The sequence below is a fragment of the Lactuca virosa genome, chromosome 2 (genome assembly GCF_052849685.1).
Source record: "Lactuca virosa cultivar CGN04683 chromosome 2, Lactuca_virosa_CGN04683_v6, whole genome shotgun sequence".
In the NCBI taxonomy this organism is placed as follows: Eukaryota; Viridiplantae; Streptophyta; class Magnoliopsida; order Asterales; family Asteraceae; genus Lactuca; species Lactuca virosa.
Genome location: NC_136427.1, coordinates 98,742,343 through 98,756,647, shown reverse-complemented (window position 1 = coordinate 98,756,647; position 14,305 = coordinate 98,742,343). Strand labels below are relative to the sequence as shown.

Below are 14,305 nucleotides of genomic sequence, written 5' to 3'. Positions count from 1 at the left end.
ATCCTCAATTAGCCACATTTTGTCCGAAATCCTCTATTAACCCTTATTTACTTTATTTTTTAACTTGTTTATTTCATTTAAACTTATATATTGCACTATTATTTAAATTCAAATCATATATTACACAATGACTATTCTAAATTTAAAATTTATTTTTATAAATCAAATAGTTAAATATAGGATAATTATTTTGAAGGCCAAGAAGTTTGAGATGAAACTTCTCATCCCAGTCATGTCCCGTATTTAAACCCAAAAACATTATAAAAATATCCCGTATAAAAACAAGTCCTGTAAAATACGGGTCCCACATGATTTTTTTTTTTTTTGGACATCTTCTTTTGTAATTTAGATATTAACTAGCCATACAACTACTTTTGTTTTAATGACTTGCATACCTTATTTTTTATTTTGTACATTCGCACCGACTCATGAAACAAACGTTCAAATTTTAAAAATCAAAACTCATTTACAAAGATTTAGATGTCAAAAAGAAAAAAAAACATTTAAATTTAAAGAAGGATATAAAATAAATATTATTTATGATTCATAAAATCAATATTTTTTTTATGATTTATAATTTTGATGGAATTTGATTCTTACTCAGATACTACTCTACTCAAACCTTTTTAGCACCCCCAACGAACTCTCTCTCTCTCTCTCTCTCTCTCTAACACCTGTAGTTAAAGGTGCCTCTATATCTTCTCTCTCTTCCTGCAGTCTGAACTCATTCCTGCACAGCTGATTACAAGATCAACCAGTCATTTACTTCATATTCGTCAGCCTGATCTAAGCTACAGCCGTCAAAGCCATTCAAATTACGCAACTTTTCCCCTCTCATTGTGATCGAATCTATCGCAAATTAACTCTCAAGAGTCGTTCGATTTCAGCAGACCTTCTGTTAGATACTGCGATTAATTGATTTTCAATCTTCTCTGCTGGTTGCGTTTTGTATTATGTGAATAAATTAAAGGGGTTGGGATGAATTTGATGAATGAGGGAATGATTTTCGTTTAATTAAGGACAAGGATGGGGTTGATTGTTATTGTAGAAGCTTTAGTTAGGTTTGGGATTCCGTAGTCTCAGATGATGATGATGCAGACTCCGAGGATGACTTCAGAGGCTAGTAGGACAGGTGGCCAAGTTGAAAGGGACATTGAACAGGTAAATTAGTTGTAATTATTTTAGAATTTTCTGCATGTTTCGTAGGGTTTGGAATAATTGTTCACAAATCATCCGCAGTAACAGAGACGAAATCAAAAACATCAAATCGATCACTTGCTATTTGTGTATCTAGGGCTTTGTGTGAAGTTAATATGTGTATGTTTCAAGAGATAACCATGATGCAGTGGCTTGGTATCTAATTTGCGTTTTTGGTATCTAAACACATACAGCTTATAATCACCTAAGAATTCGCTAGGTTTGAAATCAGAACTATAACAATGTTTATTCTGTTTGTAACGATTTGACTTTGTTTCTGAAATGTAGCAGATAATTTGTGGGTTTGTGCTTTTTTCTAGTGAACTTTGTGTTTTTCCCCTTTTCATTTCCTGTGCTTTACAACAAGTTGATATGGTTAAGTCAGTTAACTGTTATTCTTATCTATCTATTTAATTCAAGCCAATGTAGACACTGCCAGAGGTGACCTCCATTATGTTTGTGGGAAGGGTTTCCTTCTATTTTTGCTATCAATGCACACTGCCTTTTCAGCAACATTGTTAAGATGGATGTTTCTAGAGTTGCATTATGCTCTATCAATCTAAGTTGCTTTTAAAGATGTGTGTAATACTAGAGAAGTGTCCCTGTTTTCATTAGGTTTGGAAAGAAAGTGTAGATAATAAGAGTTTGACTGTTGCATTTTTGGCAATTCGTGGATTCTGGTTCCATATATCTAATGCAAAAGAAGGAATGTTTACCATGCCTAGTGTAGACTACATGTCTTTTCATCTTACACTATATAATGATGGTGGTACTTATAACTCAAGATATAGCAATCTGTAAGCAATTTAAGTGCACATCTAGTTATAGTAGTAAACATTGAAGATTAAATGTCAACCATGGTGGAAACTGGAAAAGAAAACATATATACAAACACATGGTCTGTAACTGAAAACCTAGGTTAAATATGTCTACAATTATGGATCATTAGTTCATTACTGTCAATGATGTTTTTAGTACTCTACTTGTACCAAGTATCCTATTTTCCTTTATTGGTCATGCTAAATTTTAGATGGACTTACTTTTTGAAAAGTACCAGAACATGTTTTAGAAGGTATCAGATAGGATTTGTAGTGGTTTTTTATTGAGGGAGTGTAAAATTTGCTCATGAACACGCAAAAATATAGTCCTTTCTTTCGCAGTAGAACTGTTATTAAACTTAATAAGTAGCATTTTATTTATTTCCATACTAGTTAAGCTTGTGTTATAAATAAGTCTATACTGTGAACACTTGCAACATTATAGATTTATCTCAGGTAAATTTAGAAGTTGAATTAAAAGTTCATATGTGATAATGTGATATCATGACACGTTCTTTATGTGGGAAAACTTTATCTTAATTAGACTAATTAGAGTATGATAATGTAACAAGATCATGATTTGTTACTTTTATACCAAATATGAGGATTGCAATTGGTCAACTAAGTGCATTATTGTTATATTCATTTAATGGCTCATGTTTGCTACAGGCCATTACTGCTCTGAAGAAAGGGGCTTATCTTCTTAAATATGGCAGAAGAGGAAAACCTAAGTTTTGTCCCTTCAGGCTGGCTAATGTAAGTTAGACACCATCTTTTGTTGTTTATTTATGAAATAGCAATGAAGTATATAAATTAAATGAAGTATTTAATAGTTTACTACTCAAAATAAATCTGGATTTTCTCTGATGTTTCAGGATGAATCTGTTCTCATATGGTTTTCTGGGAAAGAGGAAAAGATCCTTAAACTTAGTCATGTCTCCAGAATTGTTTCAGGGCAACGAACTGTAAGTTGTTTCCTTTTCAGAAAACAACACTTCTAAACTATACATTTTCATGTTCATCTTCAAAAATTTTAGTCTTACTTGTTAGGGCTGAATTCAAGAAACAGCAATGTACCTCCATTAATTTGTGTATTATAACATCCTACTTCATGTTACAGCATTGTACTTTTTTAACATGTCTTATTAATAGGAAGAATTGAAAATAGGATGTCATAACAAACAAATCAATGAAACAATGTTACTATTTTTTGGCATTCAACCTTATTTGTCATGTATGTGATTTTGCTTCTTATTTGTCTTTCTCTTGTTTAGCCAATCTTTCAAAGGTACCCACGACCCGAGAAGGAGTATCAATCATTTTCTCTAATATATAACGATAGGTCTCTGGATTTGGTAAGACTTTCATCCAATTTCTTGATTCTTTTATAGAATAAATGCAAGAAATAGCTATGTACTTTCATATGTTTGTGATTTGTATTAATCTTTTTGTGCTTGGTGGATGGATTGGATTGTTTATCTTTTAGATCTGTAAGGATAAAGATGAAGCTGAGGTTTGGTTTAGTGGTCTTAAGGCATTAATATCACGAGGCCATCAAAGAAAATGGAGAACAGAATCAAGAAGTGATGGAATCCCATCTGAAGCTAATAGTCCCAGAACCTACACACGCAGAAGCTCGCCTTTACACTCCCCATTTGGTAGTGGTGATAGCTCACAAAAGGTACATAACAATTAACAACAACATTACATTCACTTCGAAGTAGATGTGTATGTATTACAAAATTATAATTCATGTTATATATTTGCCAATTCAGGACTTAATTGATCAGATCCCCCTCCAGTCTCCATTCGGAAGCCCTCCAAAAAACATTCCAGACGTCAACTTCTACAAGATTCCTCCTCCCAAAGGTTTCTTCTCAGATTCCGCCACCGGTTCTGTCCATTCATTGTCATCTCGAGGTTCCGATAGCATCCATGGCCACACTAGGGCAACGGGAATCGATGCGTTTAGAGTCAGCTTATCAAGCGCCGTTAGTTCATCAAGTCAAGGCTCCGGTCACGATGACGGGGACGCCTTGGGAGACGTGTTTCTCTGGGGCGAGATCGCCGGAGACAGTGGCCGGAATTCAAACGGAGGTAAAATCGACTGTTTACTACCGAAGCCTTTAGAATCTGCTGTGGTACTCGATGTTCAAAATATCGCTTGTGGTGGACGACATGCTGCGTTAGTATCGAAACAAGGGGAGATCTTTTCCTGGGGTGAAGAGTCAACCGGAAGACTCGGACATGGCGTCGATTCCGACGTTTTGCACCCAAAACTTATCGATTCTCTTAGCAACACAAACATCGAGCTCGTGGCATGCGGTGAGTATCACACGTGTGCCGTGACACTTTCCGGCGATCTATACACATGGGGCGACGGACATTTCGGGGTACTCGGACATGGGAATGAAGTGAATCATTGGGTTCCAAGACGAGTAAACGGCCCTCTAGAGGGTATACACGTCTCCTTCATCGCCTGCGGACCATGGCATACCGCCGTCGTGACCTCCGCCGGCCAACTTTTCACTTTCGGTGACGGGACGTTCGGTGTTTTAGGCCATGGAGATCGGAAAAGCATCTCGAAGCCTCGGGAAGTCGAATCTCTTAAAGGACTTAGAACCGTTAGAGCCGCTTGCGGTGTCTGGCATACCGCCGCCGTCGTGGAAGTCATAGTCGGGAATTCAAGTTCTTCAGGGAAATTATTTACATGGGGCGACGGCGATAAAGGTCGACTAGGTCACGGCGATAAAGAAACAAAACTCGTACCCACTTGCGTCGCCGCACTCGTCGATCCCAATTTCTGCCAAGTTTCATGTGGGCATAGCATGACGGTGGCGCTAACAACCTCCGGTCACGTCTACACAATGGGAAGTCATGTGTACGGTCAACTCGGGAATCCTCAGGCCGACGGAAAACTCCCGGCACGTGTCGACGGCAAACTCTCAAAAAGTTTTGTCGAGGAGATATCTTGTGGGGCATATCACGTTGCGGTTTTAACCTCGAGAACCGAAGTTTACACGTGGGGTAAGGGCGCTAATGGCCGACTCGGCCATGGAGATATAGATGACCGAAATGCCCCTACTTTAGTGGAAGCTCTAAAAGACAAACAAGTAAAAAGCATAGCTTGTGGGACTAATTTCACCGCTGCTGTATGCCTTCATAAATGGGTCTCAGGATCCGATCAGTCCATGTGCTCCGGCTGCCACCTCCCCTTCAATTTCAAAAGAAAACGTCACAATTGCTACAACTGCGGACTCGTTTACTGCCATTCTTGTAGCAGCAAAAAGTCATTACGAGCTTCCATGGCATTAAACCCAAATAAACCTTATCGCGTATGCGATAATTGCTTTAATAAATTGAAAAAAGTCAACGACTTTGACTCCTCGTCACAGTCATCATCCGTTAGAAACGGAACCGGGAACGGGAACGGGAATGGGAATCAGGGTTTGAATATGAACGAGGGAAACAACAAAGAAGATAAGTCGGAATCGAGTTTCCGGCCTCGACTTGCGCGACTTTCATCGATGGAATCGTTGAGACCGTTTGAAAACCGGACATCAAAACGTAACAAGAAACTTGAGTTTAATAGTAGCCGGGTGTCACCTATACCTAATGGAAGCTCTCAATGGGGTGGACTTAATATTCCAAAGTCGTTAAATCCGGTTTTTGAATCTTCAAAAAAATTCTTTTCTGCTTCGGTTCCCGGCTCAAGAATTGTATCGCGGGCCACATCTCCGATTTCTAGACGCCAGAGTCCTCCTCGTTCCACTACTCCGATTCCGACTTTGGGTGGATTATCATCTCCAAAGATTGTAATTGATGATGCTAAAAGAACAAACGATGGAATCAGCCAAGAAGTTGTGAAACTAAGAGCACAGGTATGTGTTGTAACCAATAATATCAATGCACTTTATTTATACCCATAATAGAAACTTACTAATATTTTTTACTCACCATGCACTTATGTTTTAGCTACAACTATGAGCAATGTACTTTATTTGCTACATATCGATAGTATCAGTAAATAAAGGGTTGTTTCTTTTTGACTTAATGAGCTTGATAGGTTAAGCGCTTAATCTGGACCACTATATATGGCTGTTTCATTTTTTACTTGATTTAAACCGGATAGAATGACTTGATGGGTTAAGCTAAAAAACATGGCTTTATGTAGTTGTCCAGATGGAATGTAAGGATAAAATGGTCATTTAAACTATAACTCATCTAACATTAAAAACTTAATATTGTGAAAAAAAATGGAATGTAAGGATGAAATGGTCATTTAGTCTCATTCAGACTGTTTAAAAAAGATTATTTTTTTAATGCATAAATGACTTTATCCATTATCCATCAAGCCACTTTACCCTAAATGTAAGTAAGTTGTTATTATGGGTAAGGAAGTGTAAAGTAGGTTGCTGTTATATTATGTGTAAAGAAATGTAAGTACATTGCTATTACAGGAGAAAATTTAAGAGGATCTTTATTAACTGCAAAATCGGTAATCTCAGGTGGAAAATCTTACTCGTAAAGCACAACTTCAAGAGATTGAGCTGGAAAGAACATCTAAACAGCTAAAGGAGGCAATAGCTATTGCAGGGGAAGAGAGCTCAAAATGTAAAGCTGCAAAAGAAGTGATTAAGTCACTTACAGCCCAAGTAAGATCATTATGCTTTAGAGTAAATTACAAAATTGTCCCTGTGCTTTGTCAATATTTATTAATATGGTCCAATACTTTTTTTGTTCTTAAAGCACGTTTAGATGGGTTTCTTAAGGTCCCTAAATAGTTAATCATAAGGTTTAACTATTTATGGTTTTAAACTGTATAACTAATATTTTTATATCTAATAACAGCTTAAAGAGATGGCAGAAAGGCTGCCCGTGGGAGCTGCCCGAAACATAAAATCTCCTCCTTCCTTCACTTCCTTGGGATCCATCAATCTTGCTTCCAGTGACATTTCCCCAAATGCCCCTCCTCTTGACCAGCCCAACGGTCAAATATCATCATCACCACCACCACCAAAAGAACCAGATTCCAACGGTTCAAACAGCCCGTTAAACATAAAACCAACTGCCACCAACAACCGCCACAAACCGCCAGATGCCGCCACTAGAAACAGTAGCAGAAGCAAAGATGGTGAATCTCAGCCTCAGGGACAGGGTGAAGAGGAATGGGTTGAGCAAGATGAACCTGGTGTTTATATTACTCTCACATCCTTACCTGGAGGTGTCAAAGATCTTAAACGAGTCCGCTTCAGGTATGCATGCTTTTTTTTTTTTTTTTTTCTTAAAGCGGCTTATTTTCTATAAATTAATCGTGTTAAATGCGCATTTATGCAACAACGTTTCCTTTTTATAAGGTTTATATACAAAATTCCAAAAGATGCAATATTTAATTAGTAAAATGCTTAAATTGGTAAAAAAGGTGAAACATTGTTTTATGAATAAGAAGCATTATGGTATGAAATATACAATTAAACGGTTTTCTGAAGTTATTTACAAAATAAACATTTTCTTTTTCCAATTTATGCAATAATGTGGTTATTACTTATTATGCAAAATATGCAATTCATGTTTCGCGTTAGGACCAAAAGATGCAATATTTTACCTGTTAAATAATTCAGGTTTGTCGGTTGCATAAATTTGTAAAATACGGTAAAAAGGTGAAACATTTTTTAATAAAGTGGTTGTATATTTTGGTCCTATAATGAAACATAATTGCATATTTCGTCTAAAACACACTATGTTGCATAAATGTGCATTTAACTCTTCACTTAATCTTCACAAAAAGCTTTAATACAAGGACACGAAATAAACCTAATTACTCCTATACAGACCTAAATGTCCATGTTTCCTTTTTCGCTATGCATAAGTGATGTCTAAATAAATGATGTTTAAAAAGTATTTCCCCGAGTTTCTATATGAAGTCGTTTTCCATGTGCTAAATGCAACGTCTTAATTTCATTTCTTTCTATTGCAACATTATACTACCAATCTTTTTTTCTTATCAATACAATTTACTCTAAAAAATCCTACCAACTAGAGCAATGTACTTTCATATTTTTCTTATTAGGACATTTTATTTTGAAAAATCTTTCTCAATTATATAGCAATGAAATTTGCTTTGTATTTAGATAACATTGCTATAGTACAATATTATAACAGAAAGAAACGAAAGTAAAATGCTATAATAAACAAATAAACGAAAGACACTGATATAAAATATCGATTAAATCCAGCCGGAAGAGATTTAGCGAGAAGCAAGCGGAACAATGGTGGGCGGAAAACCGAACAAGAGTTTACGAACAATATAACGTCCGAATGGTCGATAAATCAAACGTAAGAATCGGAAATGAAGATTTAGCACATTGACATTTATAGGAATATCATGATCATGACGATATGTAAATGAATTTTCCCGATTTTCCCATGCATTTGTGCATTAACCAAAATCATAAACAAATGGTGGTCATATTGATTGGAAGCTTTTCAAGGATTTGTTAACCACAAGCAAGAGCAATATTAGATAGAGCTTTAGTTGTGATGGTGTTTTTTTTTTTTTTTTGGTCGACTTGTTTTGCAGTTTGGTAGTAGGTATTGGGGTTCTTCTTGAAAGCCGATAGTGTGTATATTCATAATATGAGTACAAGATAACATAGTTTGCCTTATATTTTTACCGAGTATGCATGCATTCTCTATTCTATTCTAAATCTTTATCTTTATGTTTGTATATTGTATTGTATCTAGTGTTTTGTATTTGATGTATGGGTAAAGAGTCCAATACTGAAATTGGAACGTTATTACTTTTAGAATTTGGATTCAAATCAATATTATGACGAAAACTGAAATTGGTTTAAAACCGACCAAAATCAAAGTTAGATCAAATCGCTTTGTGTCTTTAAATGGTAAAGAGATGATCAAAATGAACCCTAAGCTGATTTTTTATTAGGTCATCTGTTATACCCATCACTAACCATTATAGTGGTGGATGTCATATCATCACCACTAACTACCACTAAACATGTGGGAGACCCATCACTACCACTCCACTTTAAATTATTTTTGTTTTTTTTTTTAATTCAAAAATACAATAAAAATACAACTTTAAAATAATAATAAAAAAAAAGCATAGATTGAAACATTACATTAATAATAAATGTAGAATAATCAGGGTATATCTTATCACAAAGTAATCGTATTTGTATGAATGTCTGTTCACCATGAACGGCATATCAGGTGTTTTGCCGGTCCAAATATCGTTGAAAAGAGGAGACTGACCAAGAACATTAATGTCGTTGTTAGACCCCGCAACTCCACAAAACGAATGTCATATCCACAAATCCTGAGATGCAACAATTTCTAGTATTATAGTTGGCTCACCTATATCACATCGAATAAATTGACTGCACCACACATTTGGACATTTTTTCCAAGCCACATGCGTATAATAGCATACCCGAAAATCCATGTCTCTCTTCATGAACCAAATATAATCTCTCAATATCACGTGGAGTAGGTTTACACAAATATTTTTTGTGAAAACCTCATACATACATGCGCAAAGCCAATCTACACACTCAACTGCGGTGCTTTCAGATGCTTTCAAGTACTCGTCGGCTGCATCAACGGCTATACCGTATCCCAAATACCTAAATGCAGCCGCACATAAAAAATATATTGGAGTTGTTCCTTCAACTTATTTATTTACTTACATTTTGTTGACTTTCTAAAGTCTTTTTTAACTTGTTTCACTTGTTTATGTTATATCTTTATAACAGGTTTCTCTAAGTATTTTTTTTTTAAATCTCTAAGGTCCTTTAACCTTTTTTTTTTTTTTTTTTTTTTTTGTTTAGTGTTTACGTTGAATCATTACAAGTTATCATTTCTACAACTTTGTTTTTATGTGTTTTTTTTAACAAACTTGTATTCTCATATTTTATAGGTTTTTTACAGGCCCGGTCCAGACGATAGGCAACCCGGACGGTCGCCCATGGCTCATGTCTCTAATGGGCCCAGAATTCTTAGAATATATGGTATATATATATAAAGAAAAAAAAAATAAACTTATCTAAAAATACTAGGAAAAATATTTTTTTTTAAATTAGTTGTTTTTGTAATGTTGTGGCCATATTTTTGTTTTTTAGTATTAATAGTGAATTTTATAATTGTTTGTCTATTTTCAACTTTAGAGGCCTATTTTTTCTTTTGGTCCTGAGCTCACTATATCTTTGGACCGGCCCTGGTTTTTTACATCATCTTTTTTAGAGCTTATTTTTTTGATTCCTTTTTCACATGTTTTTAAATTTGTTACTTTTTCACAAGATTCTTTACAATTTCATTTTTCCACATGTTTTTCACTTCGCTTTGCACATTTTATAGAGGGGTTGTTTTGAAAACAATCAAGTGTAAATGAAATCTAAAAACTATATTTTATAGAGTTAATAACATGCAAATGCGATACAAAAATGTGTAAAAATGATGTTGTACAAAACATGTAAAGGATATGTTAAAACGAAGTTATGAAAAAACATATTCCATGTGGACCTTTATTGAAAGCAACATCATGATACTCCTTTCAATTGTTGAAAAGCTTTCGCTTTTAGTCTTCATCTTTTTTGTTAAATATTCATTACACATACTTGTTTGATTACTTTATTGTTATATATAAATATATTTATATATTAAAAATCAACTAACTTTTAATTTTAATAATTATTTTAACTACTATTTACTTTATAAAATAAATTAATACAACTACAATAAATTAAAAGGTTAATATACTTTAAAACGTTGACATACTTGTATCATCATCCATATTACGTCGAAAATGAACATGATTCATTATCATATATTAATTAGTTTGATTATATAAATAATGATGTTAACTCAAATATATATGCTTGGAATTTCGTAAAAGTCCTCTTCCTGTATTTGAGTGCGACATGTATCTTTGAAGTTATTATTATACGTTACACTTACAAATAAATAAGTCCTACAAATAAATAAGTCCAAATGAATTTGGTGTAAGAGATTTAAAATGAGTAAATGACGGATTAATGTAATGTTTGTTTTGTGATTAACTATTTAAATGCTAAATATATAAAGCTAATATCAAAATTTATTACTCCCTCCGTCCCAATATTATTGTCCACAGACAAAAAACACACATATTAAGAAAAGCATTAATTACCACTAATTTTATATAATAAAATGACAGTTTTGTCCTTACTTTGCATTTAATGTTCCATTAAATGCTTAGTTGGTTAAGTAATAATAAGGGGATATTTTGGTAAAAATATTATTTATTTTTAGAAGTGGACTATTATTTTGGGACAAATCAAAAAGGAAAGATGGACTATAATTTTGAGACGGAAGAAGTATTATTTATTAATATATATTTTAATAATTATTTTTTATTTAAATTAGAAATAAATATATTTATGTTAATTGATTATAAAATAACTTGTTAAAAATTAAAAAGAAGTTGTTGATATGGCACCAGAAATGTAAAAATAATTATTTTTAACTAATGTGACAGACTGAAAGATAAATAACATTACATTGGTATGAATGTTCTAAAAAAACTTTTCTAATTCAGTTACGTCTCATTCAACAATTGCAATTTTTGGAATAATCAGAATCAAATTAACTTCCAATTTTCACTGATGTTTAATGTTAAAAGAGAAAGAGATTATTTCTTATTTGTATAGAAAAAAAATACTTTCATCATCATAATGAATAACCTTGAAATGTTGAATCCATGGGTCAAATTTTTAAATCTTACCCCCAACAAAATTCAATTCTATATTCACTTGCAACCAAATACATGAACAAAATCAAATTAAATTCCAAGTTACATTTCTGTCTCATCTTGTTCTACCTTTTCTGAGAGAAAAAAAAATTGCAATTTTGTCCTATTGGCATCAATTCCAATGCACATCATGCACAATACAAGAAAACTTTGTTGATATAAAAAACAAACTAAACCCCATGTCAATGCAATACTCTTCAAACTCATCCAAACTTGGTTATACAGATTAAAAAAAAAAGGCAATAAAAGTGCTTGACTTTTAATTTCAAAGTTAATAAGAGAAATGTGCATATGAGCAATAAGATTTTATCAAAGTCGCAACTAATATTTATTATTTTCAAATATCAAAAGAACTCTTCTCAATACGACTTCCCACAATGTATCAAGCTCCCAGCCCCAAGAAAAAGACCAAAAATGGCAGCACTCCCGAGTGTTGTTTGTCCAATATATCTGATCTTCATAAGTCCTGGAACCTGTAAATATTGTTCATAAAATGCCAATGTACTCATGAGGATGAGGGTATTTATGTCTTTTGACAGAGGAAGGAAACCTGTTATGTCCTGGCCTAAAAGGTTTAAGAAGAATGATAAGATTGTACCTTGTACCTAACAGCTTCATAAGTTCCATAAACAGCACCTGGAAATTAATACATATATATATACAATCAGAATAGATATATAAACAATTGCTTAATAATAATATAATACTAACATGTCTCCAAAACATAAAACAAAAGACGTTTCTAGAATCTAGATGTAAGTTTTTGCAATGTAAAACAGATTTCTTAACAGATTTATATCATACATTCTACTAATAGAACTTGTTAAGGAGGCCATCTCCACTATGTCCTAAACTTTTACAAATTTGCCCTCATCAATTTTTTTCTTCCTATTCCTAAAGTGGCAATCATTTTCTTAAATATATTTATCCAACAACACTTCATTGAGACACCACTTAATCACTTAATGGTGAAAAGGAAACAGGGCCTAAGCACCTCATATGGATATTTGGTAAGGGGTAGAAGGCTTCCTAAGTATATATTTATGGACTACATAACATTACAAGAACCTATCAGCAAATCCAACTAACTAAATACAAAGATTACTGCATTTTATAGGCCAAATAGTTAGGGTTCTACTTGAACTCGTGGAGACCTATGAAATAAACCTAAGGAATGAACATTTTTCCAGTCCTCAATCATGAAACACAGATACAATCCCTAGGAACATATGCTAAAAACGAAGTATCAAATTAATTGAAAAGTTCTTAACACAATTGAATGTATCAGGCCTCGAAACGGTGAATTAGATTAAAAAGTTCACATTCAGTAAGCTAGAGAAGATTAATTCGATGGAGTTTGACGGATTAAGACAAGATAACATTGGAGATGATTAGGGTTTATGAGGAATAGCGGTTGGAAAGTAGATTTTACCGACAGCGCCTCCAACAGCACCACCCACGGCGACTCCGGCGGTTATTCTAGCTAGACAGCTGTCCCTTGCCATCTCTCTTTCTATCTCTCTCGTCTAGAAGTGCGATTGGTGTATGAAGGTGTGAAGACAAGGAAGAGAAGCTTTAGGTTTAGACTTTCAGAAACAGATTTTATATACGAGGGTTGACACCAACCTGTTTTTTTGTTCCTATTTTTTTCAGATTTTTAAACAAAAAAAAAAAAAAAAAAAAAGTTGTGATTTCAATATTGAAATCGAAATATGGTGAGAAAATCAATACCCGTTTTCAGAGAATATTTTAAAAAATTGTATTTTTTAATTGAAATTGCCAGATCTCGTCAAATATTTATCGTAATTTAAAGTTAATAATTACTTTTAGAGCTTTGGGTGTGGGCAACAAGGTGCAACACCAAATTGTGTCACCTCACATGTCACATAAGCAAATGATGTTATAACACCAAGTGGGGAAATGGGCAACAAGATGCAACAGCAACGGTCATTAAAACCAACGGTATAAAATCATGCCGTTTCAATTCGTCGCAACGCCCACGAGACTCGCCACGACGAGATGCAACGAGTTAGGGGGCGGTGTTCCCCCCATTAAGACCGCGTTATGGGCATCCAGACCAGCATCTCCCGTTCTCGTTATGGCTCATACCATGTGGTCTTAGTCATTTTAAATATTTATGACAGTTTAAAGAATGTCAAGTTATAAAAAAGTTATTATATTATTATAAAATTTTGATTTTGACATTGAGAGTATTTTTTTTTCAATTATTTCATTATATTTATAATTTTGTTGCAATATAAATCTAATAGCCGGTTCTTCTTGTTCTCCTATTAAACCACTTTATCTAAATTACAATAAAGTCATTAATTTTACCAAAATTTTGATTGACACCGAGTTTCAAATTACAAGAAGGCCATTATATTACCACAAAATTTCAATTAACACCGAGTTTTTTTTTTCTCAATTATGTCATTACATTTACAATTTTGTTGCAATATCAATCAATTGACCGATTCAAGAG

The 14,305-nt window shown here is 33.8% G+C and overlaps 2 protein-coding genes across 2 annotated transcripts; one reads left to right on the top strand and one right to left on the bottom strand.

Moving 5' to 3' along the window:
* The first annotated feature begins 623 nt into the window (after positions 1 to 623).
* On the top strand, positions 624 to 8,742 carry LOC145159328 (PH, RCC1 and FYVE domains-containing protein 1-like). Its single transcript, XM_079078271.1, has 9 exons — positions 624 to 1,161; positions 2,685 to 2,771; positions 2,891 to 2,980; positions 3,290 to 3,370; positions 3,502 to 3,696; positions 3,791 to 5,896; positions 6,524 to 6,670; positions 6,867 to 7,270; positions 8,252 to 8,742. The coding sequence occupies exons 1-9, from the start codon at positions 1,084 to 1,086 to the stop codon at positions 8,382 to 8,384; spliced, it is 3,321 nt and encodes a 1,106-aa protein (XP_078934397.1). The 5' UTR covers positions 624 to 1,083; the 3' UTR covers positions 8,385 to 8,742.
* A 3,307-nt stretch (positions 8,743 to 12,049) lies between these two features.
* LOC145159327 (reactive oxygen species modulator-like protein) lies at positions 12,050 to 13,424 on the bottom strand. The gene is made up of 3 exons (XM_079078270.1): positions 13,256 to 13,424; positions 12,422 to 12,459; positions 12,050 to 12,296 (listed from the first exon to the last, which is right to left on the bottom strand). The coding sequence occupies exons 1-3, from the start codon at positions 13,326 to 13,328 to the stop codon at positions 12,183 to 12,185; spliced, it is 225 nt and encodes a 74-aa protein (XP_078934396.1). The 5' UTR covers positions 13,329 to 13,424; the 3' UTR covers positions 12,050 to 12,182.
* Between the last annotated feature and the right edge of the window lie 881 nt (positions 13,425 to 14,305).